Source organism: Panicum virgatum, chromosome 6N, assembly GCF_016808335.1.
Source record: "Panicum virgatum strain AP13 chromosome 6N, P.virgatum_v5, whole genome shotgun sequence".
NCBI classification, from domain to species: Eukaryota; Viridiplantae; Streptophyta; class Magnoliopsida; order Poales; family Poaceae; genus Panicum; species Panicum virgatum.
In genome coordinates, this window is record NC_053150.1 from 52170156 (window position 1) to 52193840 (window position 23685).

Here is a 23685-nt window from a genome sequence, read left to right on the forward strand (position 1 = left end):
CCGAGGGCTCGGACCCCCCACGCGCGTAGAACCAACATACCGCCGGGGCGGGGTCCGGGGGCGCCACGTGTCCCGCATGCGCAGGAAGACTCGCCCACCCACCGCTTTCAATGCGGGTGGTTAAGGCGTGCTCTGCCGCCGCGGCACGCGGGACAGCCTTTGTCAAGCCTCACTGTAGACCGCATATTACCGAGGTACACAGTGCAGCCGCATGCGCCGCATCTGCGCAGAGCCCGTCTGCCGCATTAAATGGATACGACAGCACGTCACCTTTTCATGATACCGCCTACGCTGCAAGCTACACGGCCCGTTCAGCTACGCGGCAGGCAACGCCGCAAGCTACCCCCTGGCGTCGTTTCGACAAGACAGGGCATGGATATGCTGGACGGAGGATTCCCACGGGCAGAACAAGGAAATCCAGGAATGAGATCTCCGTCGCCTGCAATGCCATAATGTCTGAACTGTATGTTATTTTATACTACATCGTTGGGCCCACCTGTCGGGGACCCAACGGCCATGTACGCACCTCCCTTGAGATATAAAAGGGAGGCGCTCGCTGCACACTACAGACTCTTTAGACCTTCTGGAGACTCTCTCTAGACCAAGGGTAACACACGCCAAGACTCTTACAAAGCAAGCAATACAACACACAGTGGATGTAGGGTATTGCGCTCCGGTGGCCCGAACCACTCTAATCAGGCTGTGTTCATCGCGTTCTTTTACCGAGATTGGGCTAATCCTAGCTAACCCCCGAGTACTCACTCTCAGGATTTATGCGGGTGCATTACGCCACCCGGCTGTGGGTTTGCACACCACGACAGGTTGAGAGTTGATTGGGGCAATAAGTGGGAGCCACCACTTAGCTCTGCTGAATAAGCACCAGTTTTGTTGACATTGTAATGATTTTTTAATAGCAGCACTGGTTGGTGAGTGGCATTTTTTGTTTGTATCATATTGGTCTTTGTTTGGGTTGGTTGTGGAGAAAAGATGGGAACATATCAGGTGCGAATGCAAATATTGCAGGAACCATCGAGTCCGCGAGCTCCGTTGGTTTGTGGTGACAGAGAGCCCATTGTAAATGCAAAGCCCAAACATCAAATAACGTTTGAATCGGTGCGAGAGATGTTTGGGCCTAATTGTCATCCGGGCAGTAGGGTGAGTTTGGTGAAGAGCGAGGGAGATCCACCAGCGAATACAGAGAGGGAGAGCGAGAGAGATCCACCAAAAAAACACACAGTTTTGAGATTTCACCAAACTAAAACACAGAAGCAAAAGTCACACCTGAATGAAACATAGTTACTCATTATCTCTTAATTTTAGCATTTCACAGCCAAAATGCCACTGGATCCTGCTCGAGATCACTTGTTACTTCTTGAGGCAGCCTCCAGGTGTGACTTTTAAGCTTCAGGTCTCTTTCCGCATCATACACAAGGGAGAAGGTCTTCAAACGATACATAAAGCAACCGCATTGGGGCACGCCTCCAGCAGACCCTGACTCTTCCCTGAGCTCCTGATCAGCCCTGCCGTTATCAATGGACACACACTCCACAAGGCAGAATTCGCCCGGGCTTCTCAGCTGGGTTCTCGTTGAACACCTTCACTTTGCTGCACTTGAAGTCAGGGGAAGGGTGCAATGTGTCTCCAGTCCCGATGCTGGCCAAGGTGCTGCAGTAGAGGTACTCCAAGGTCTCTGGGCCAGGGAGGTGTCATAGTGTCCACGGCCAATTACTGTATTGTTTCCACACGTACTCCTTGGTGTCAAAGATGAAGGTGGTTCCTCTCTTGGTGCTGACCAGGGTTCACCAAACCGGTGGGAATCGGTCAGGTTGAAATTCAAAATTCAAATTTAAATTTAAAAAAATGAAAAATTCTCAAAAAATTTCTAAAAATACTTCAAGGTGCGACGAATCTAATAGTGTCAAATTTTCTCAAAAATTCGTTAATTTATTATAGTTTGTGGGGATTTGAAGTTAAACAAAAAAAAAGTGTGCATACAAAAGTATATAAATACAATGTAAAAGTAGTAAAAAAAGAATTGGATGGTTCATTTAGACTAAAATATGTTATACAAACATTCATTTAGTATACTTTGCGGGCATTTGAATTTAAACCAAAAAAGAAAAAAATTTGAATTTAATCGATTACAAGTCAAACCGGCCGGTAAACCGGTTAAACCGACCGGTATACCGGTACGAACCGTTTGCACTGCGAATTTTGAATTCAAATTTGACTTCGACCGGTACTAACCGGTTTCCGGCCAAACTGGTCCGGTATACCGGTACCGGACCCGGCCGGTTTGGCCGGACTGGTCGGTAAGAGAAACCCTGGTGCTGACAAGGATGCATCCATCGGGTTGCACGCCGTAGGAGGAGACATCCACCCTACCGAATGGCGGGAAAGAGAGGTCCTTGCGCCCCCTCGGCTCACTATGTTCCGGCATCCAGAGGTAGCAATGAAATGTGGCGAAACACAGAGCGAATAGCTTATTGTCGCCGACAGGGAGGTAGATTGGAGAAGCATTGTAGTGGGGCTCAGGCTCAGGTCCATAGTCGAAGCTCTGTTCCTCAACGTCGATCATCGGGATGCCCGGGGTATCATCAGCTATGCCGGGATACAGCACCATGATCTTGGTGCCAAAGGCTGCTGCGATCCACTCAGGAAACCCACGCGGCGCCCGGATGCGCATGAAAGCTCCAGGCAAGGGCTCAGCGCGCTTGCCTGATCCGCGCGAGCGCGAGCAGCTCACCTTGCGGATGCTGTATCCAGAGTGCCAGTCATCAAGCACAAGGTAAAGGTGCTGCTCCCGATCCTTTTCCTGGCATCCTCGTTCCTTTCCTGGATTATTACTCTACTCGTAGATAGATCTGGTTCCTGCGATTCGTTGAATTCAAACAAGAATCGATTGTCAAGTTTCAATCAGGCCCAATCGTCGTACTGCAACTCAACCAGAGAAATCGAAGTATCCAATTCTTAATCGAGGGCAGCAGCGATTCGAATTCGACGAAGAATCCGATTGTCAAATAGAAACTAATCAGACCCAATCGTCCTACGCCAACTCAACCCGACAAGTCCAAGTATCCAAAAACTTAATCGAACGCAGCAACGATTTCGAATTCGAAAAAGAACCTGATTGTCAAATAGAAATCAATCAATCAGGCCCAATCGTCCTACTGCAATTCAACCCGACAAGTCTAAGTATCCATATCTTAATCGAGGGCAACAGAGGAGAAGAAGAAGGACAAGGAGAAGAAGAAGAGGAGGAGGAGGAAATCGCAGGAACGCACCTATACAGTCGAAGATGGTGCGGCGGCGGAGGCGGAGGGGAAGGAGGCCAATGGATTTTTTTTAAAAAAAAGGAAAGCGAGAATACCGCTCATGGGCCGCAAATCCTGAATCCTGTGTAGTAATGGGCTTGTGCGGCCCAAAAAGCCCACACCACCCACCTATATCTTATCTCCTTCCTGCTCCCATCGGCGGCGTCCCCGATTGCAACTCTCCAGTCCTCCTCCGTGTTCGTTCCCTGCGCGAATTCGGTAGCTGCGCGGCACAAGCCACCATAAATCCATCCATCCCAGGCCAATCCGCCCAGGGTGCGATACTACTCGAGAAACTTTTTTGGGGGAATCAACTCAAGTCTCGAGTTTTAGCCTTCGCAGATCCGCGAATCGCAATCAAGCCGAGATGGCCGGCCGCTTCCTGTTCCAGAAACTCTCCTCCCGGATGTCTAGGTCCAGCGAGCCTGTCGCCCGCCTTGCTTCGGTTTGGGTACGTACAAGATCGATCCCTGCCTTTTGGGGCGGGGAGGATTTTTTTATTTTATTTTTTAACCCATCGTTGCTTGAATTTCTGTTTTCTATTGCTTCTCTTCTTCATTGGTGAAATTTCTGATTTTTTTTACTTGAAAGTGTCTGAAATTGCATTTTGTTTTCAAAGGAAGGACAAAGTTCTTATCTTTGTGTATCGCTATTCCAGGAAGGCAGCATCAGGATACATAATCATGAACCTGCAGCGCACCTTACCACGGTGGCTCCCAATAACTCTGGGATTCATGGCCATGTAAGTACTATTTTCCCCACTCTATTCTTTGTTGCTGAAATTTTCTCTTCTTTGTTTGGAGAAAACATCAGCGAACGTTATCATCTTGTTACCGCCCTCTCAGGAAGGCGGCATTAGAACCCTCCGTAACCTTATCAATGGAGCTTCTGCACATCCTAGCTTGGCGGCCCCCAAGCTCCCTGCCATTCATGGTTATGTAAGTGCTAGGAATTAGAATTTCTTGGCCTTGCGCATGCTGTAGAATACTGATATAACAACTGTAGAAGAACAAATCAGGGATACAATCAACATGTCCATTCACACATGGAAGAATATAAGTGTTGTTGAGCCAAATTCTTTACTTATATGTTTCATGTGTTTTTTTTTTGGTCTAGTCTTGGAAAATAAATATCAATAACAAATTCATGTTCTGAATTGATTTCTGGCCCTGCCTGTCACAGGCTACAAGGTACTTCAACACACTGCTGTGCACTCGTGCATCTTCTGGAACAGGCATCCCGACAAATAGCGTTCCCCCAGTTCTCTCCTTGAAGCCGGAATTTGTGAATTCTGCTGGAGTCAAGCGAACTTTCTCATCCAGTACGTCCACCAATGACACTACAACTAGCACAGCTGAATGGGATGCTAAATTGGCAGCAGCCAAAGCCGAAGTGGCAGATTGGTTTGCCAAAAAGGATGAGTAAGTCTCTTGATTCTCATGCCCATCATGCATTTTATTAGAGATAATACTTGGGGTAAAACATGCATGCTTTTTCTGAATCTATGTTGTGTTCTACCTCGTGTATCCTATATGAAAATAATGCACTTTTCCTTGTTCTGTCATCAGAATTACTCCCTCTATATTCCTTTTGTTGGTTAAAATTGATGAGCTAGGCCAAAGATAAAATCCTGTAAAGGTTTTATTCCTGCCTTGGAAAAGTTCAGGCTTTAGAAATGGGTATTACCTTGGTCGGATTCAATATAATATAAGCGGCATGAAACAGCACATCTTTGCTGTAAGCAAACTCAGTGGCACCTAAAAGAAATTTTGAAACTTTACCACAATCGCTTGTACACCTGGATTTTGATATTGTCGTTCTTTTTTAAAAAGAAAAACTCTAGACATTATTAATAGCATTTTTTTTGGAACTACAAGAAGAAAGTCATGACATAAACATAAACTTGCAAGTTGAATCGTATGTTTATTCGATTACTCATGTTTACTAATCCCATCATTTTTTTCTTGATCTGCAGGGAGAATGCTGCGTTCCTTAGATACTATAGGAGACTTCTAGTTTCCTGGTGTATAATATTTTGGTGTTTCTTCGATATGTTGGACAGTGGGTCTTCACACAATGACACAAGTCAGTGCGAAGGCAAAAGCGGATCACATTGTCAAGCTGCAGCAAGTGCCAATCCAGCCGTTAAATATCCCTAATAAGGTAAGTACTAATGCAGTTCAAAGACATCAGGAGTTCCAAGTACTAATGCAGGCATGGAGTTCAACCTCGAAGGAACCTACTCAACTGAGGGGCCTCAAGCTGTCTCCGAATGTTTTGGCTATGCTTAGTTTCTCCGAATGTTTTGGCTGTGCTTAGTTGTCGGTTGGGAACTTGATATGCTGTTATAATTAGTGTTAACAATTTTCCGCCCTTTTTGCCTGGTATCCTTTGTATGCTGGGAGGGGCGGCCTTTTCATCCTTGTGATCTCTAGTCTGGTGGACTTTGTAATTCAGTTGCTTTATCCTATGAGAGAGGGACGTTTCCCATAGAATCATGCAGGATTTGCCGTACTGAATTTAAAACACTCCCGACTCCCAACTGATGAGAGGGGGAGCTTGGATGCGTTAGCATCCCTAGAACTGGAAATATTCCTTGTTTAAACACCTCCTAAATAGCATGTTTCTGGAATTTAGGAAGATTTCATGCTACGCTTGAAAAATGCCTGCAATGGTGAGCAGCATAGTTCTGGGGGCTTTGGGCTGGTTGTGTGCTGTTCGAGCTTGGAAGTGAAGGTCAGGGAGTCGGTCGTGAAGGTGGCTGGACCCATGGAAGAGATTTGGTGGGCGGTTGATCTAGCGCCGGAGACGGTCGGAGGCCGATCGTGAGGGAAAACGAGAACAGCAGGCCGCACAGCTTTGGATTCAGCCAAACAGCTGTTATAAGTGCTGAAATGTGGAACACAGGAAAAGTAAAGAGCATGACAAGGAAGAAGTTTCGTCAGTCTTGCAATGATGGTAGCTTCTTTAGTTTCGTCAAAAGTAAAGAGCACGACAAGGAAAAAGTGCATTTAGTTTTGTAATTGATAGATGATAAATAGTGTTAACTTTTTTTACTTATCTGGTTGATGTTTCAAGATTGTTCATTATCCAACAGTTATTGTCATCAATTTTTTGAGCCAAGAATTGAGAAATAGTCAGTCCAACATCTGTGTTTTCTGTGTGTGGTAGCTGATAGGATGTGGACTGATATTTCTTCAATAATTACTGGAAGGAAAGTTGGGGATGGTTTTGAATCAATAGGAACTTGTTGGCTGAGTGAGAAAAGATTTACTGTTACTGATTTAATTTGTGCAACTGCTTTAATTATTGGGGCTTGGAAGCTGATAAACTAGGTGATTCCCCGCGCGTTGCTGCGGAATTTTTTAAGATGCTTTTTATACATGCATGATGTAAATAAAATTAACATAGTAATATTATATAATATAGTGGTGTATAGATCACATACAATAATTCAGAATGAGCCTTTGATGGTATTATTGGTTGGGTGCTAATGCACCATGTTTTAGGATGCGACAATAATGGATGGGGGGGGGGGACCAAACATCTTGAGATGATGATGAATGAGATTACAGAAACCTGCAAGTTGTGACAATAAATATGTTTTAGTTCGTGATGTAGTTTTGACAATGGATTCATAAATAAATAAATAAATAAATAAATAAATAAATAAATAAATAAATAAATAAATAAATATTGCAATATCTGAATTGATAATCTGAAGACGATTGAAACAAAGAGGCCTTGGTTTTTGGGTTATAAAAGGAGAACATAGAAAGAAGAAAGATTTAATCCTTTTGTTCTAAACTGAGGATGACAAAATCACATGATGCATACCTGGTGGCTACCGGCTGCCAAGCTGTCGTGGAATTCCTGGTTACAGACTTTCGTTGTCTTCAAATGGCAGGTATACTAATGACACCTCACGAAATTAAGGAGCAAAATAACCATCGGGAAATAATTGGTAGAATTTCACAAAAGGAGTCCACAGTAATCACCAAAAGCAAGTCAATGGCAAGTAGTTTTGCCGCATCTACTAAAGCTAACTTCTCCAGAGGCAGTAAAGCGGCGGCTCCAAGTAGTTGGAGCCCGAGCAAGTTGTCGTACTTGGGGACGAAGGCCCCCGTCGAGCCCGACACGGGGAGCGGCTTGATGTGGTGGCCCTGGGCTTGCGCTTCATGATGGTGAACATGGTCGTGGTCGCCACCAGGGCTGCAGTCAGCGCCACGATGCCGGTTCCTGCCGCAGCCTCGCGTGTAGTTGAACCCAATCTCCGCCGCCTCCTATCGCATTCGCCGGCCGAACGCCTAATGCTCCGTCCAGCATTGTTGCCGCGTTGACGACGGCCTTTTAGCTCCTCTGCTCGGCGTCTCAAATGCGCAGCCTCTGTAGCGACGGGTGGGCTCGCCGCGTCACTCGTGGGCTGGTTTGGTTGGTGCGGGATTATTTGTATAGTTGGCCAGGTGAATGTGATCGCATGGTGGAGGCAGTTTTTAATAGACTTATTGCTAAATAGTATTGTCCAATTATCTTCTTGCAAATTGATGACGTGGTGGAGGCTGTTTCCAAAAGAGTTAATGTTAAGTGGTAGTGGCTAGTAGTAAATTATGTCTCTTCAACATGAACGGTAGATATGATGCTAGTTGCTGATATCCAACGGACAACACTAATTGAGATGATGTGGCTCAATATGGTTGTAGAGAAATCAAAATTAATAAGCTTTAGTGGGGATGAACTATATAAGAGTTATAGATGACATTTGTGGACTGATATTTCTTCAATAAACACTGCAAATGTGTATTGGCAGAGTATGGAGAGACTTTTGTTGAAGATAGTGGGGCTGCCACAGAAGATACCCAGATCAGAGGTGAAGTCTACATGAACTCAAGAAGAAAGTCCACGAGTAGTTTCTGATGAATCTGAAGACGACGGTGGCATCATTTCCTTCTGTGATGCTAGTGTTTTTCTGGATGTATGGCTTTAGTATCTGTAGTTCTTGTTCCCAAATTTGAGCTTGCTTGTGTAACACCTCTGTTCTGTAAACCGAATTGAAACGGTCTTTTGCTTTGCTTAAGGCGGGTGTTGAGTTCCTAGAATTCTAAAAAAATCTTCGAACCAAGATTGTTTACTTATAGACATCACTTCGTCAACATTAGATATGATGAATTACAGTTTGAATATTACTTATACACATCACTTTGTTAACATTAAATAGGGTGGGCTGCATTTGAAACAGGAATTTACAAAATGGTTACAGTTGAAACGTGTAGCACTGTGGCTTGAATAATTCAACATCATGTGTCAAAAAGAACATTGAGGCTTTGATTATTTCAGACATCAAGGCTTGATTATTTCAGACATCAAGAACACCCAAAGAGGAACTGACCAATCCACAAAGGAGTAATAAACACAGGGGCTCAAGATCCTTCTTGCCCATCACAACTCATGCCTTCTTCAGAGTCAGATCCCTCCTTACCCTTGTTGCACACGTCGTCAAGCAGTCAAGCACCATGTTACGGTCGGGATCAAATGCACGAACACGACCAATCAACTCCTTGTAGTTGTGGCAGCTGTGAGCACCTGAACACATTCAGATTTAGAGTTTTAATTTTGTTGACAAATACATACAAAGGGCAACAGTACATCCCAACTAAACCATATTGGTCTTTCTCAATCAGCAGAAGTTTACATATCAGCAATGCTGATTGGCATGTTCATCACCACAAACCTTCCTGATTTGTTTGTGAAAGCCAATGTAATTTCGTTACTTTTGAATGCATACTGAGATGACAAACTACATATTTTCAGTCAGATCAAGCAGCAACTCCTTTTGACATTTTCTGATGGACTAATTTGGTGCTAATGGCCCACAACTAACGTTACTAACCTACTAGTACAAAAGGTTACAAAAGTAAAAAAAAAATGTAAAATTACTGCATAGGATTGCTTCCCTCAAGTATCTACAAGAAAATTAAAAATAGTGAATCAACATGATCCGCTAACACTCTCTCTCTCATAGAAGTGAACAGAATAGAAGCAGAGTAGTGTGCTAGACAGATATAATAATGTCATTGCGAGACATACTATAAACTAGAGTAGATGCTTAAAGGTGAAATCATTACGAGACACTACGTAGTAAAGGAAAACCATTGCATGAAAAACCAGGGAACTCAAGGCTTGTTCAGTGTAGCAGTCGAGAGCATTGTTAGTAATAGTCTGACCACATTATTTTGGTCTGAACACTGGGGGCAAGGAGAACAGTTTGTGGCTCGATAATTCTTCAATCTGATTGTATAAGGATCATCAAGGAACATACATTCAGATCAAACAGCGTTTCCTTGTCACAAGTTTTTTATGGACTAGTTTATTCCTAATGGACCACATTAACTTGCGGCAGAGACGAATGACGATGAGGGATCATGACAGGGAATAGGTACCTGGATTGCGCCTCCGCGCCATCACCCCGAAGTGCTGCCGCATTGGTTGAAGTGGAGATTAGGCGAGTGCTCCTGCTAGTCCTGCAAAGGTCGTTGTTGAGGCCCGCCCGTCCTTGTCGCCGTCAAGGTCGCAGTGGATGCCTCTCATCGCCGCTACCGTCAAAATCGGACCAGGAGATGGCAGGAAGTGGACGAACAGATAGCCAGAGTGCTGAGGCCGCCCCCTCACTACTCTTGACAGCTGCTAGTTGTGGCTGCCGATACCAATCGGATCGGGTTGGGTGACGAGCAACATGCCGCTACTGTGCGTATGTGCACCGGCGCAGGACGTGGCCGAGTGAGACGCCGCTGCCGAAAGAACAGGTCGGGCTTGGCATCCGCGACGTGGAGGTTCAGAGCCTGCATCTCGAGCGGCTGAACCCGTCAGAATTCCAGACTCATGGGTCTACGTGTCAAAGACCTTGTTTGGTTTCCTAGAATTTCAGGAATAGTAACATTTTGATCGCTAATTACTGTATTAGTAATTTACAAAACCAATTTCAGAACCTTGTGCTAGAAACCCTGACGAATCTAATGAGCCCTTTGACCACGTGATTAGAGTATGGTTACTGTAACTAATCATGAATTAATTATTGTTCTTATATTCGTCACGAAAAGTTATACCATTCCTAAAGAGATTTTGCAAATAGACTTCATTTAGCCCCAGGAAACTAAACAGGGTCCCTCATACATACCAGATTGTTTGTTAACAGCTAGAATACAGAGAACAGATATTGGACATGTTCTGCAAATAATGTTTATCCTTTCTCCTCAATAAACATATGAGGAGCAAGTACAGTAGCCTGTGCAATTTCTAGTTGTTGTTGTTGTTGTTGGGACGCCAGGTATAATTTGCCTTGGAACTGTAACTTTACTGAAAAGAGGAGGAAGAAGATGTAGGAGGGGTACTAAATAGAAGAGACAAACAAATCGCCCACAGAAAAACTGGAGATCACGGAAGCTAGACAATGGCTGCTAATGGCTAACGCCGCTTCTGCCAAGCGGCCATAGCTTGCTGAGCATCCGCTTCGGCTTTTCGGGGAGGATGGCGCAGGACGCCCTGAACCGCAGCGTCGTGGTCCTCGTCCTCCTCGGCCAGCTTCATCCGCAGCGTGGCGATCTTCGACGCCGCGCGGCGGAGGCCCTCCACGCTCCGGTCGTCGCCCGGGGACGCGCCGGCGGCCAGCGCGCGGAGCCGCCTGAGCCCGCTGCTGCCCACGCGTCAGGGGTAGACGCGCGAGGGGCGGCGGGCCTCTGCTTTGGTGCCGCGTGTCGGGCGCGCGTCCAGGGGACCGCCGCATACGCAGAAGAAAATAGAATATAGTAATAATCTAACAGTAATATAACTTACAGAGTTGCCTTCAAAATTCCTGAAGAAAATCAATCCATGGTCAGGCATGCAGCCGCCATAAATCAATGTGTCATGGGATCAAGGGTCACTCACATAACTCCATTAACCCGTATAACAAGGCAACCTTGAGTAAACTCCCAAGCTTGCACGGACAGGTAGACAGACCACATCGAAATTTATAAGTATCAAAAGGAGTATAGTACTTATCTAAGCATTAGTATAATTTCTAGTAGCTCAAGATAAAAGTGAAGACCTGCTACGGTCACAACATTCACATCCATGAGACCCAGAACCACATGCATGCATGTGTAGCTCACATCATTGCAATTTATTTATTTATTTATACAGTTTATCGGTACAAATATGAACCCATTTTTAACATTACCTTTTAACAACAGGAAACTATAAGTGCACAAAGACAAAGCAGGGAAATAGCACATGTGGATTTCTAATGTCATCATCATAAACTCTGATTCGTTCACATATTTGCAGCAAGCTCATAATTAGTGGTGTTCACCAACAGCAATAAAAGTTAGATGAGCAAATGGACATAGACGACGATGGAAAAACTACACCACCTGACATGCATGATTCCTCAGCTAGTAAATTTAGGGGACTAAAAGAGCACGTATGGACGAATTCTAAACCAAGCTCTGGCACGTCATTGGGCCACGTCGCTCGTTTTCTCTACCCGTTCGATCTTGCGCTAATTTCATCCAACGATTGCTTAAACGGTTCTCGTACGCCGCTACTGATCTCGCTCTTCCTTCCTCCGATGGCCGCCGGCCTCCCTCCTACCTCTTGGATGAGCCCGCCGCGTGCTCCACCTTCCGTGCCCACGGCCCCGACATCTCCGCCGCGTGAGCCGCTCCGCGAGAAGAAAAGGAGCATCAAGTTACGGTGCTGCAGCGTGTAGAAATGCTAACTTGTGGGGCCTACCAAATAAACAAAAAAAATGTTCAAGAATTGTAAAGAATGACAAAGGAGTACATGCAAGAAAGAAGCAGCTATTTTTTCCGTTTGTGATGCATGTACATTCACCGCTCCTATTTTGGTACTGGCATCACTCAAAATTGGTAGCTGCAGTGTATGAACTCTGTATTTGGTAGCTGCAGTGTATGAACTCAAGCATCACTCAAAGCTCACACTGCCGAAGGCCTAAAGATCAGCCGCTGGAAACTTGAATAAAGGCTACTCGTCCTCTCCTTTTAGGCCAGTCTCAGTGGGAGTGTCATCGACACAGTTACCAAGACTGGAAACTTGAGAACTGTGCTAGTGGAGTGTTATGGTGATGACACTCCTCTCACATTTCATGACACTCCTTTCTCCTCTCACCTCATACTATTGGAACATGTTAGTAAATTTAATGTTCATGACACTCCCATTGAGATTGGCCTTAGTGTGCGCGCCGAGACAAGAAACCCCCGTCCCAAAATTCACACCAAAAGGAAAACCCCATAGAGAGGCGGGCCGCGGGCGGCGATCGCTGGAGATGAAGCGCAAGAACCCTACATTTTGGGGGGGGGGGGGCGCTTCGAGTGTTTTTTGTAGCTCATATTTCATTGATTTACCTTTGTCAACTCAATTCATAGACGTGGACAGACGTATCACACATCTCATGAGATGCTCTGCTCTAGTGCTCTGCATATTTACATCACTTTGTGTATGCTCTGCTCTGCATATTTACATCACGTTCAATATATTGCTTTGGCACTGTGAACATCATTATTTGAACGTGAGTCCCTTGTTCCTTGTAATTGGACCTTACAACCTTACTCATTTAGTGAATGAAGCACTGACTTTTGACGATGTATCTTAAGCTGTGCTTCCATGACTATTGGTGTGCAATACCTCTTTACTATGGCCTAATTTGTTTGATTAAGGCTGTACTCCTTGTACTGCTTCGGTGAGGGCTTAAGGTTGTGTAGATATATTGGTCACACACTTGGTAGTGAACTTGGAAAAGGAAAAAAAAGGCCTGTTCTGTGCTACCATGCACTTAGTGGCTTGTGTAGCTAATAGTTGTTATTTTCAGTTCGGTGTACTCTATATAAATATTACATCCAAATCAACATGTTTGCAACTAATAATGTTTGATGTTTTGCTTTTATTGTACAGTGGGAAGCTCCTCAATGTTCTCCAGATCCCAATGAGTGAGATCACTGATCAAACCGTGGAGAAGCAAGCAGAATTCCTTCCTGCACTAAAAGCGCTGGACATCAGTTACTGCCTGAATATCACGTCCAGAGGAATTGAGGCACTTGGCCGGCACTGCAGGTTGCTTGTTCATCTGAAGCGAAACATGCCCCCTCCAGATCCTCCTCAGGGTAACAACACATCTGCTAGGGCGGTTGAAGAAGAGGCATTGGCAGTTGCAAACACCATGCCGACGCTGGAACAGCTTGAGCTTGCGTATGGCCTGTTCAGTGACCTTGCGCTAAATACGATTATTAACAAGTGTCCGCTGTTGCGCGCCCTGAACATACATGGCTGCTGGAATGTCAGGCTTGGAGGCGACTTAGAGGAGAGGTGTTGCGCGTTCCAGTCATTCAGGGAGCCATGGGAGCCTGTGTACTGCACTGACACAAGCAGTGGAGGTGACTATGATGATGACAATACTGACAGTGATGATTGATGGGGTTCTGTTTAGAGGTTCAAGTGGTTGCAGCTTGTGATTATTTGAGGTCTGAGATGATGATTATGAGGTAGTTTGGGTATTGCAGTCTTTGGGTATTGCAGTCTGATGCCAGCCGGCGCATCTACCCTTGGTGATCATTATTCCATACTCTATAAGGTTTGCATTAGAGTGCTGCTGCTTATGCACAGAAGCAAAAGTAAAGCATTATATTGCTGGAGATTAATAAAAATGATTGTTGACATGAGACGGTTTCTGAATGTGCTTGCATGGCTTTTGTCACAGGAAACACCTATTCAAATGCTTATATTTTGCCTGATTATTGTAATGAGGGAAATTTGTGATACTGTGTCACAGCCCAAGAAAAAAAAAGAAGAGAAATAAATTTTTCCTCGCCGGGCCCACCCGTCAGCCTCTTCTTCTCCTCCTCCTCTCTGTTCTGCTCGACGCGCCGCACGCGTCGCCGCCGCCGGCCATCCTCATGCCACGCGCCAGCGATCCTCGCTCCGTGTGCGTCCTTATCCACGGCCTTGCCCTCGGCCTTATCCCCTCCGCCGCGTTCCCCTCCTCTTCTTCCTCCCGTGCAAGAGCTCGAGCAGAGCAGACCTGCCACCACCCCCGAGCTCCGCCGGCCGCCGCGATTCGCCTTCTCCGGTGAGCCGTGGCTCGATTCCTCGTGGGGAAAGCTTCTCCTCCCTCTCCTCCTTCGATTCCCCTCCTTATCCGGCCCTTCCTCTCCCCTGCAGGGCCGCCGGCGAGCCCCTTCGCCCGTCGCCGCTCGTCGCCGTTGCGCCGCTGCCTCGTAGCCGTTCCCCGCCGTCCAAGCCCCCGGTGAGGCTCGCCGCCACCTCCTTCACCCCGTGCGCCCTCGCCCCGAGCCCCTTGCGTCGTTGCGCCGCCGTCCGCCGGCACCGCGCGCGCGGGCTGCGCGGTGGCCGCGGCCGTGCCCACACCGCAGTCAAGGCATCCGCCTTGCCTTGACCCGGCCTGGGGTGGTCTGCTGGCCCTGGGCCCCACCTGTCAGTGCCTGCGGGTGTGGGATCCGCGTGGATCTAGCAATTAGCTAGGGTTTTGTGATGTTTAGTATATCAGCAATCTTACAAAATGCGTAGAAATTCGTGTATAACTCCAAAAATTATGAAACTTATTTTGTTGGATTCCTCTAGCTGAGATATACTTAGGAAAAATATTGTTTTGTATGTTACCTTACTATAGATTTATCTATAGGTTTATTTTGTAAAAGTGAGTTTAATGCTTAGTTATTTGAGTATTGCTCTAAAAATTTCAAACTAAATTTTGTTAGACTCCTTGTGAGGTATAGTTTTCAGTGGTGCAACTTGTTCCCATGATTTCTTGCTGTTTATCAAAGTTTTAGCTTGTTTTCTTATGCTTTGTCTGAAAATGGTTTAATATAGTACTTTTTTCTGGAAAGTGAGAAAATAGTAAAACCAGTTTTGTTAGCTTTGATTTCATGCCTAGTATCTAAAATAATTTTCCTTGGATTTGTTTAGATAAGTTTGCATGTCTTTTCTGATTTATCTTATTTTGAACCGCTGAAAACAAATATCTTTATGATTAATTATAGGAAAATGCTTTTGCTGTAAATTCAATTTTCATGAGTTCCTTGTAACGTTCTCTGCATGCTCAATTTATTCCATGATTTGTGCTTGTTGCTTAGTTTATTTCTTAATTCTTGCATCGCATTCATGCATTATAGTGACCGAACCGTCTGAGGTCGAACCCGTGGAGCCCACCGAGTCCGTTGAGCCTGAACCCGGAGTCCCGTTTCTGGTCGAGCCCGAAGTTAATCAAGACAAGCAGCTAAGCATAATTCCTTGCACCTATCTAATTTGAGTAGCTTAGTTATCTCACTTGGGTAATGTTGGGTTATATATATTATGTATGTATTGCATTCATGTACCTACTTTGATGCACTATCCTTCTTTGAATTGTTCAACCATGTCCTTGCCACACATTAGTCAGTTACTCACTTGACTAGATGCTGAGCTATGCTTAGAATAATCTTTTCGCTTACTACAAAGGATAGTTTGGAGTATGACACTTACCGGTTACCCTTAATCGCGCTGGTTCGGTTTAGTGGTAAGGGTTTGGTAGTATCGAGATTCGAGCGGAATGGTAGGGCCTAGAGAATGAAGTCACATGGGCATAGTCCGCTTGGATCGATTAAGGACCGAGTGGATGCCATCGGCCTTGAGCACCTTTCCGTGCTACCACATATCCAATATAATGGTACGGATGAGCCAATTACCTTCTTTGACTTGATCATTGATGTGCAGTCCTAGATACGTGGCTACGGACTATGCAGAGAGGCTTAGTGTGTCCCCAGGTGGACCTATGTGTAGGAAAGTTTAGAGATGTGCCTGGTGGAACTAAGTCTCTACTCGTAAGCTAGGTGTGAGGTTCAATGATCGAGCCTTGTTGAGAACGGTTGACGCGAGTACCCCTTATCCAACTTTGGCCGGTTGGGTGAGTCGCATGGTCCTTGCGTCGTGTGAGTAAAGTAGTACACCCTTGCAAGGTTATAAACAATTCGAATTGCCGCGCTCTCGGATATGAGCAAGCTCTTGGTTCGCCGAATTCCTCTTAGAGAGTTCCGGTATTGTTGGTTTTTGATTCATGTCTTGTCAATGATCTATTGAATGTTGCGTTACTCTTTTAATCAACTAAAATTATTTGGGGGTTTCGGGCAATACTAATTAATTTTGCTAGGAGATATTCTAGGAAGCTCATGCTTATGTAATAATTACTTCCCTTAAAAGCTTTTACTTGAGCCTTGCATGATCCTTGTTTATTTAATCGCGTAAGTCTTGCGGAGTACCTTTGTACTCAGGATGCTTTCTAAACCTAGTTGCAGGTGAGCCGGAAGTGGTGTTCGGCCACTTCTACCCCACTGATCCAATTGCGGGGGAGGAGTAGGTCGTTGTGGTTGAGATGATGTCCTTGAGCAAGGCATCATCATCTTAGTATGTCTATATCGTAATCGAGCTCCGTGAGAGCATGTAAATGCCATAAACTTTAAGTTTCTGTTTAATATGCCTTTCGTGAGCCCAAAGCTTGTAATGGAAGTTAGTTTGAACCCTCCTATATCGAACTTGTAATATTAAATGTGTAAAACTGCTCTTGTGGATCATCGGCAATGTACGTGCTTGTATAACGGTACGTGTGCTTAATCCTGGGCATGTGGCAAACACGTACCGGGACTACCGGATTTGTGGTCGTTTTAGGTGAATTATGTTGATTAAGTGCCTCTAAGATGTGGATTAACACGTGGCATGTCGAGAGACAGACACGTGTTAACTCTCATCTTAATGGATTAATCAATAATTTTCACTTAAACCGAGTGCAAATTGGGCGGTTCTCACAACAGGTATCAGAGCCGAGGTTCCATAAAGTGAACCTAAAATTTGCTTAGTAGGGTGTGGGTAAAATAAAACTGGATCACTTGCATTAAGATTTACTTTTGTTAAAAATTTGAACTTAAGGTAAATTGCTACCATTCTTTCTTCATCTTAGAGCTACTTCTTCCTTATTGCTTCACTTGTTTAATTAAGATATGCTTAACCCCTCTTGTCTGCATGAGTCGCGGGAGCGTAGGAAAACCCCTTTACCTGTTGGAAACTTCTTGAGCCGTTTACCGTGGCACCATTGTCCTAAGTGCTAGTAGGAGAGTTGTAGCGCTGCTGGGCAATGCGGTTGTTTCGGGTCGTACGTGAGTGCTAGAATGTTAAGGCGTGCTCACGCTGTGAGGAGACGTCATGTGCATTCATACCTCGCATGCATGCATACTTTCTTTTGGTTTTCAAACCTGCATCTAACCAATCTAATGTGTCGTGGTCTAGATTTCGTTGAACTCGTTCTTGTAAATTTTAGTGGGCCAAATCTACCATTTCTCTAAGATATGTGATTCTAGTGTTGGTTATGTGTTAGATTTTTATCTACACATTGTCTTTCCACCCTGGCTTTGAGTATCATTCTCCATCTTTCATTCCTGACCGCTAACCGTTTTGTTTATTAACAGGATGGTGTCGCGTTCGGGAACCGAGAGGGATAGTGCACATTTCTTGCTTTCTTCTTTAAGGGTGTTCATCTCATCAATATGCTCCTGAAAAACTAACCATTTTTGGACACCTTTCATTTGGTTGCCTGTGTAGATGATCCTACTTATATTTGTATTCTTTCTTGTAGACTCTTGAATTGCCATCCAAATACCCAAATATATTTACCAGGGCACCTGTACGGTTGCGATCAAACATTCTCCTGTATGGACCACCTGGATGTGGCAAAACTCACATTGTGAGAGCTGCAGCCGCAGCTTGTTCTTTGCGATTCATTTCAGTCAAGGGCCCAGAGCTATTGAATAAGTACATCGGTTCATCTGAGCAATCTGTAAGGACGTTTCTTTCCTTTGAGCATTGCATGAATGTTCCATGTTTTTCCCTGCTTACACTAAAGATATTTGAAGGTGTAGGATATTTCCTTGTCTCTTGTTTTGTTAACCATGTTCTCCAGTTATGAATAAGACACTCAGATCATCATGTTTCTAATTGTTGGAGTATATCGAGTCCATGTATAGACGCTCATGTATAGGATTTATATATCCCACCCTTCTAGGGTTTGGAGTAATACAAGGCAATTATTCTCTCCAATATAGTATCATTAGCTTAGGGTTTCCTCCTCTCTCTCCCTCCCACCCCAGCCCGCAACAGCCGTGTGACATCCAGAAAATCTATCAAAATTAAATCACGCGCTAAATTTTTTCTTCAAAATTAATTTTCGTCATTGATCTCAGAACATCTCTTCCGTCCGAGGCTCCTGTTTTTTCGAAACCCTTCCCGGCGATTTTCGCCGTCCCGACACCTGAATTTGGTTGGAGTCCCATCTTTTTTTCCCACTCCGCGCGACGCGCTGCGTGTCGCCCGACAACGCGCGCGTGGCCGACCTGCCCGCGGTCGCCACCGCGGATTTCGCTGGCGCGCGCACGATCTCTCTTCTCTCTCCCTCTTTCCCTTTTCTTTTTATTTTCCGTTTTCCTTTTTCTTTTCCCATTTTCTCTTTTCTTTTCTTTTTCATCCCTCCTCCCTTCTCCTTCTCCCTCCTTCCTTCCTCACCCGTGCGGCGCGCCTCGAGCGCCGCTCGGCCCACGCAAGACGGCCCGCCTCCCCTGCCCTGCCCACGCGCACGCCTGCTCCCGCAGCGCGCATCCACGCGGCCGCCATCACCGCCTTGCCGCCTGCTGCTGCCAACGCGCCCACCCCGCGCATGCGCCACGCGACGCGCGTCGGCCGCCGTGCAACCCACCGTTCGCGGCTCGCCGCCGGCCGTCCCGGTCCCGCTCGCCACTGCTCCCGGCCCCGCCCACGCACGCCGCCCTTGCTCCCATGTGCACCCGCCGCGCCGCTCGTCGCTGCCGCACAGCGCTGCACAGCTCGCCGCCGCCCGCGCGCACACACGCCGCGACGCCCGCCTGCCCGCGCACGCGCCGCACGCCCCGTCTGCCTGCGCATCACCCACGTGCACGCGTTCCACGCGCCCCAAGACCCACCGCTGCCACTTCCCTATGCCCGCCGCCGCCGCCGGCCATGCACGCGCGTGCACTGCTCGTCCCGCCTCGCCGCTCGCATCGCTCCGCTCGACGCCGGCCCGCTCCACGTGCTCGACGACGTCCTCGACGCCCACGTCATCTCACCTAACTCCACTATCGTGCAAACCACTCGACCGTTGAATGGGCAACGGCTTAGCATAAACCCCACTAGTTAATCTGATTGCCATCAGGAGAGCTGAGAGCAACGGGTGATCAAGGAGAAGGGATTAGCTCTGTGTGACTTATGCCCCGGTTAAAACCTCTGTGATAGGTCAATGACCCCCTTGGTGCATCTCGTGATGGCTAGTTAGGTCTAGCTAAGGTGGGTAATGGCTTTGTTGGGATCTGCACCGACGCTACGGTGTTTGAGTTGCAGTACCCCACTTGTGGGTAAAGTTGCACACCTCTGCAGAGTTAAAACCTATTCGAATAGCCGTGCCCACGGTACTGGGTGAGTTACGGTGTGGTCACATAACTAGTGTTTCTTCTGGAAATGGATGGGTTGGCGTGAGTTGTTTTGGAAAAGTGTCCGGCAGTTGTGCCGTGTGCTACGGCGGATGAGGAGTCTGGTAGCAGCTTAAAACTTGGATGATGTGTGGATCAACACTATGTGTTACTCGGTACAAGAAAACTGGTTTTGGAAATCCTTTCTTTCAAATGAACCCCTGCATAAAATATTGCTTTCCGCAAATTAAACCCTATCCTTACCCTTGATTTACCCTGTGCATTATATTCTGTTTATACCCCCTCCGTGGGTGTGGTTGGACTTGCTGAGTACGTTTGTACTCACCCCATCCTTTATTTTTACAGAAGAAGATCCAGACTTTGTTCCTGACGACGCTGAGTAGGGGTACCGTCCTGCACCCAGCCTTGCCTGTGGATTAGGGTCACCCGGAGGAGATACCACATGGCGCAAGACTCTGATGACCCCCTTTTTATAATTAATATCGTTGTGTGGGTGTGGGTTGTAATCCTCGCGATAGTGGCGCTTCTCTGCTCATTACCACGTAGAGTTGTACTGTGATGAACCATCTGATGTAATAAATGTGTCATCAGCCTCTTGGGACTGATGTTTGTATCACATTTAAGTCTTCTCTTATGAGGGGACGCTTCAAGCCGCCGCCGCCGGCGGCCTCCTCCTCCCCCTTCCACTCTCATCCTTCCCTCCCCTCCCTTCCTCTGCTTCGCGCGCCACCTGGGCCGCCGCTCCGACCGCCTCCTGGCCCGCTGCTCCATCCTCTGCCGCCGCCGCCGCTTGGGGCCGCCTGAGCCCTGCTGCCGCCGCCTTTGCCGCGCTCACGCCCCTGCCCGCGGGTATAGGGGATGCGGCTGGAGCGGGGGGTGCCAATCCGGCGCCGCCGGGGCCCGATACAGCCGTTCCGCCCCTGCGGGCGCCACCGCCGCCCATGCAGCAGCCCGCCCCGGCCGTGGGGGCCGGCGCTGCCCTACAGGCGCCACTGCTGCCCCTTCAGCAGCCCTACCCGGCCCTGCACGGGGGCACGTGCGGCCCAGGAATGGGTGCCGCGCGCGCCGCCACCGCCGCCGCCGCCCTTGACGCCGCCCTGGGCTCCCAGGCCGGCCTTCCTGCCCCTGCAGCCGGATCCTCGGGCGCATGGCTATCCTGCACGCCTCTGGCACCCGGATCAACGGCAGCCTTCCCCGCCGCGATGCCCACGCCCCTGCACACACCTGCGGTGCCGCCGACTGTCGCCCAAGCTGCTCAGGCCGAAGCTGCACTCGCTGCGGCCCTCCTCACTGCCACGTCCGTGGCTTCTGCGGCTAAGGAGCGCGTCCGTGCGACTGCCTTCGCTTGGGAGCGTCTTCAGCCCGTCGTCCCCTCCACCGAGCATGGCGCTCTGTCCTCCCACCAGGCTCTGCCCTCTGAATCTGGACCCCGGACCAACCCCCTCCTTGGTGCTCCTCTCACCGCCCAGACCGGGAGTGGGGGAGGTCGCAGGCATCGTCGTCGGGGCGGGAGTGGTGGTGGTGCTGGCGGCACTCCGGCTCCCACTCCCACTCCTGGCCCTGGAGGTACGCCATGGCCATCCTTCCGCGCCCCATGGTCAGGGCACATCCCGATGTGGCAGTTTCAGGGTCAAGAGGGCCCTCGTCCTCAGCCCCAGCCGGCGGCCATGCTCGCCGCTGCTGCTCCCCTGTTCGTGCCATTCTGGACCCCGCCCACTCAACCCAGCCCGCAGCCGACCTGGCCTGGGGGGTGGGACCAGACCGCACTGGCGCAGTCCTTCAGCACCATGGGGCGGACACCGCCGGTCAGCACCGAGTGGATCGCCGACTCGGGTGCCTCCTTCCACACCACCCCACATGCCGGTATCCTCTCTTCTGTCCGACCCCCATACCCCTATTGTACTTCTTCCATCATGGTTGGTGACGGGTCTTGCCTTTCTGTCACCGCCGTGGATTCTGCTCCTGGCTCCTTTCGTCTTCCCAATGTCCTTGTTGCTCCTCAGATGGTTCATAACCTTCTTTCCATTCGTCAGTTTACAGCTGACAATTCTTGTTCCATTGAGTTTGATTCTTCTGGCCTCACTGTAAAGGATTCGGCCTCCCGGCGTCCGCTACTCCGGTGTGACAGCACGGGGCCCCTTTACACCCTTCGCCTTCCTTCTTCCGCTGCACCACTCTCGCCTTCTTCTTCGCCCTGGCCTTCTTGGTCTGCCGCTTTTGCCGCGACGCCGTCTTCCACCACCTGGCACCGCCGTCTTGGTCACCCTGGCCGCGACGTTCTGGCTCAGCTCAGTCGTAGTACTGATGTTTCTGGTACTAGGGCTCCTGTGGAGCCCCTCTGCCATGCGTGCCAGCTCGGTCGTCATGTTCGGCTCCCTTTTTTCTTCTTCTTCTTCGCATGCGACGCATGCATTTGACCTTGTTCACTGTGACCTGTGGACCTCTCCTGTACTTAGCCTTTCTGGTTATAAGTACTATCTGGTGGTGGTCGATGACTTCTCGCACTACTCTTGGATGTTTCCTTTGCGCGCCAAGTCTGAGACCTTCCCCACCCTCCTCTACTTCTTTGCCTGGGTGTCCACTCAGTTCGGCCTCACCGTTAAGGACGTCCAGTGTGACAACGGGCGGGAGTTCGACAACTCCACCTCCCGTTCTTTCTTACTCTCTCGAGGTGTTCAGCTGCGTACGTCTTGTCCGTATACCTCTCCTCAGATTGGCAAGGCTGAGCGGATGATTCGCACGACGAACGACGTCGAGCGCACCCTTCTGATCCAGGCCTCTTTGCCCCGCGCTTCTGGGCTGAGAGCATCCACTCCGCCACCTACTTGCTCAACCGTCTTCCGTCCACTGCTTCTCCTGCTCCCACTCCACACCACGCTCTTTTCGGTACCCCTCCTCGCTACGACCACCTTCGGGTCTTCGAGTGTGCGTGTTATCCTAACATCTCCGCCACTGCTCCTCACAAGCTGGTGCCCTGGTTGACTCGTTTTGTGTGTCCTTGGTTACTCACCTGACCACAAGACGTACCGATGCTTTGACCTCACCTCTCGCCGCGTCCTGATCTCCCGACACGTCGTCTTTGACGAGTCGGATTTCCCCTAATCCACCTCATCCACACCTTCTCCTGACCCCGAGCTGGAGTCTCTGTTTCCGACTGACTCGGTGGTTCAGCCACCTTTTCCTGTCTGTCCTTTCCCTGCAGGTTTTCCTGGCACACCGGCACCGTTCCCGGTGATCCCTGCTACGCCGAGCGCGGCCCCGGTGTCTCCTGCGGCGCCACGCGCGGCCCCGGTGTCTCGTGCTGCGCCACGCATGGCCCCGGTGCCTTCCCCTACACCTGCGCGGTACGCTCAGCCGGTGCAGGTGTACCGGCGTCGTTCGGTGCCGACACTGGCACCGCCGCGGTACACTGAGCCGGTGCAGGTGTACCGGCGTTGTTAGGTGCCGACACCGGGCCTCCTGCTCCGGAAGCTCCTGCGACGCCTACACTGGAGCCGTCGCCGCCGCCGCCTCCTCTGGCTCCCTCTCGAGCCGAGTCGGAGGTGTACCACCCGCCAGTCATCCATCGGGATCCTCGGCATATTCATCCACCTAGGGAGAGCCGCGGGTCTTTCCGGTACCCTCCTCTGTCCGTGACGCCTTGGTGGATCCTCACTGGCGTCGCGTGATGGAAGAGGAGTACGCGGCTCTTCTTACCAACCAGACGTGGAACCTCGTGCCGCGTCCGTCTGGTTGCAATGTGGTGACTGGCAAGTGGATCTGGACGCATAAGTGTCGGGCTGATGGCACACTGGAGCACTACAAGACTCGCTGAGTTCTCTGGGGGTTCACTTAGCAACCTG

General features: G+C 48.6%; 2 protein-coding genes across 5 annotated transcripts; both read left to right on the forward strand.

Annotated features, from left to right (window-relative positions):
* The first annotated feature begins 3457 nt into the window (after positions 1–3457).
* LOC120679605 lies at positions 3458–8503 on the forward strand. Of its 4 annotated transcripts, none has more exons than XM_039961228.1 (6): positions 3459–3765; positions 3973–4056; positions 4160–4252; positions 4497–4735; positions 5290–5477; positions 8122–8503. In XM_039961228.1, the coding sequence occupies exons 1-5, from the start codon at positions 3682–3684 to the stop codon at positions 5471–5473; spliced, it is 684 nt and encodes a 227-aa protein (XP_039817162.1). In that variant the 5' UTR covers positions 3459–3681; the 3' UTR covers positions 5474–5477; positions 8122–8503. The 4 variants fall into 4 exon arrangements, with proteins under 4 accessions (XP_039817164.1, XP_039817162.1, XP_039817163.1 ...); XM_039961229.1 differs by lacking the exon at positions 8122–8503 and adding an exon at positions 5952–6554; XM_039961227.1 differs by lacking the exon at positions 8122–8503 and having other exon boundaries at positions 5290–5812.
* A 2332-nt stretch (positions 8504–10835) lies between these two features.
* LOC120678314 (F-box protein FBW2-like) lies at positions 10836–13861 on the forward strand. Its single transcript, XM_039959438.1, has 2 exons — positions 10836–11011; positions 13260–13861. The coding sequence occupies exons 1-2, from the start codon at positions 10836–10838 to the stop codon at positions 13774–13776; spliced, it is 693 nt and encodes a 230-aa protein (XP_039815372.1). The 3' UTR covers positions 13777–13861.
* The last annotated feature ends 9824 nt before the right edge of the window (positions 13862–23685 follow it).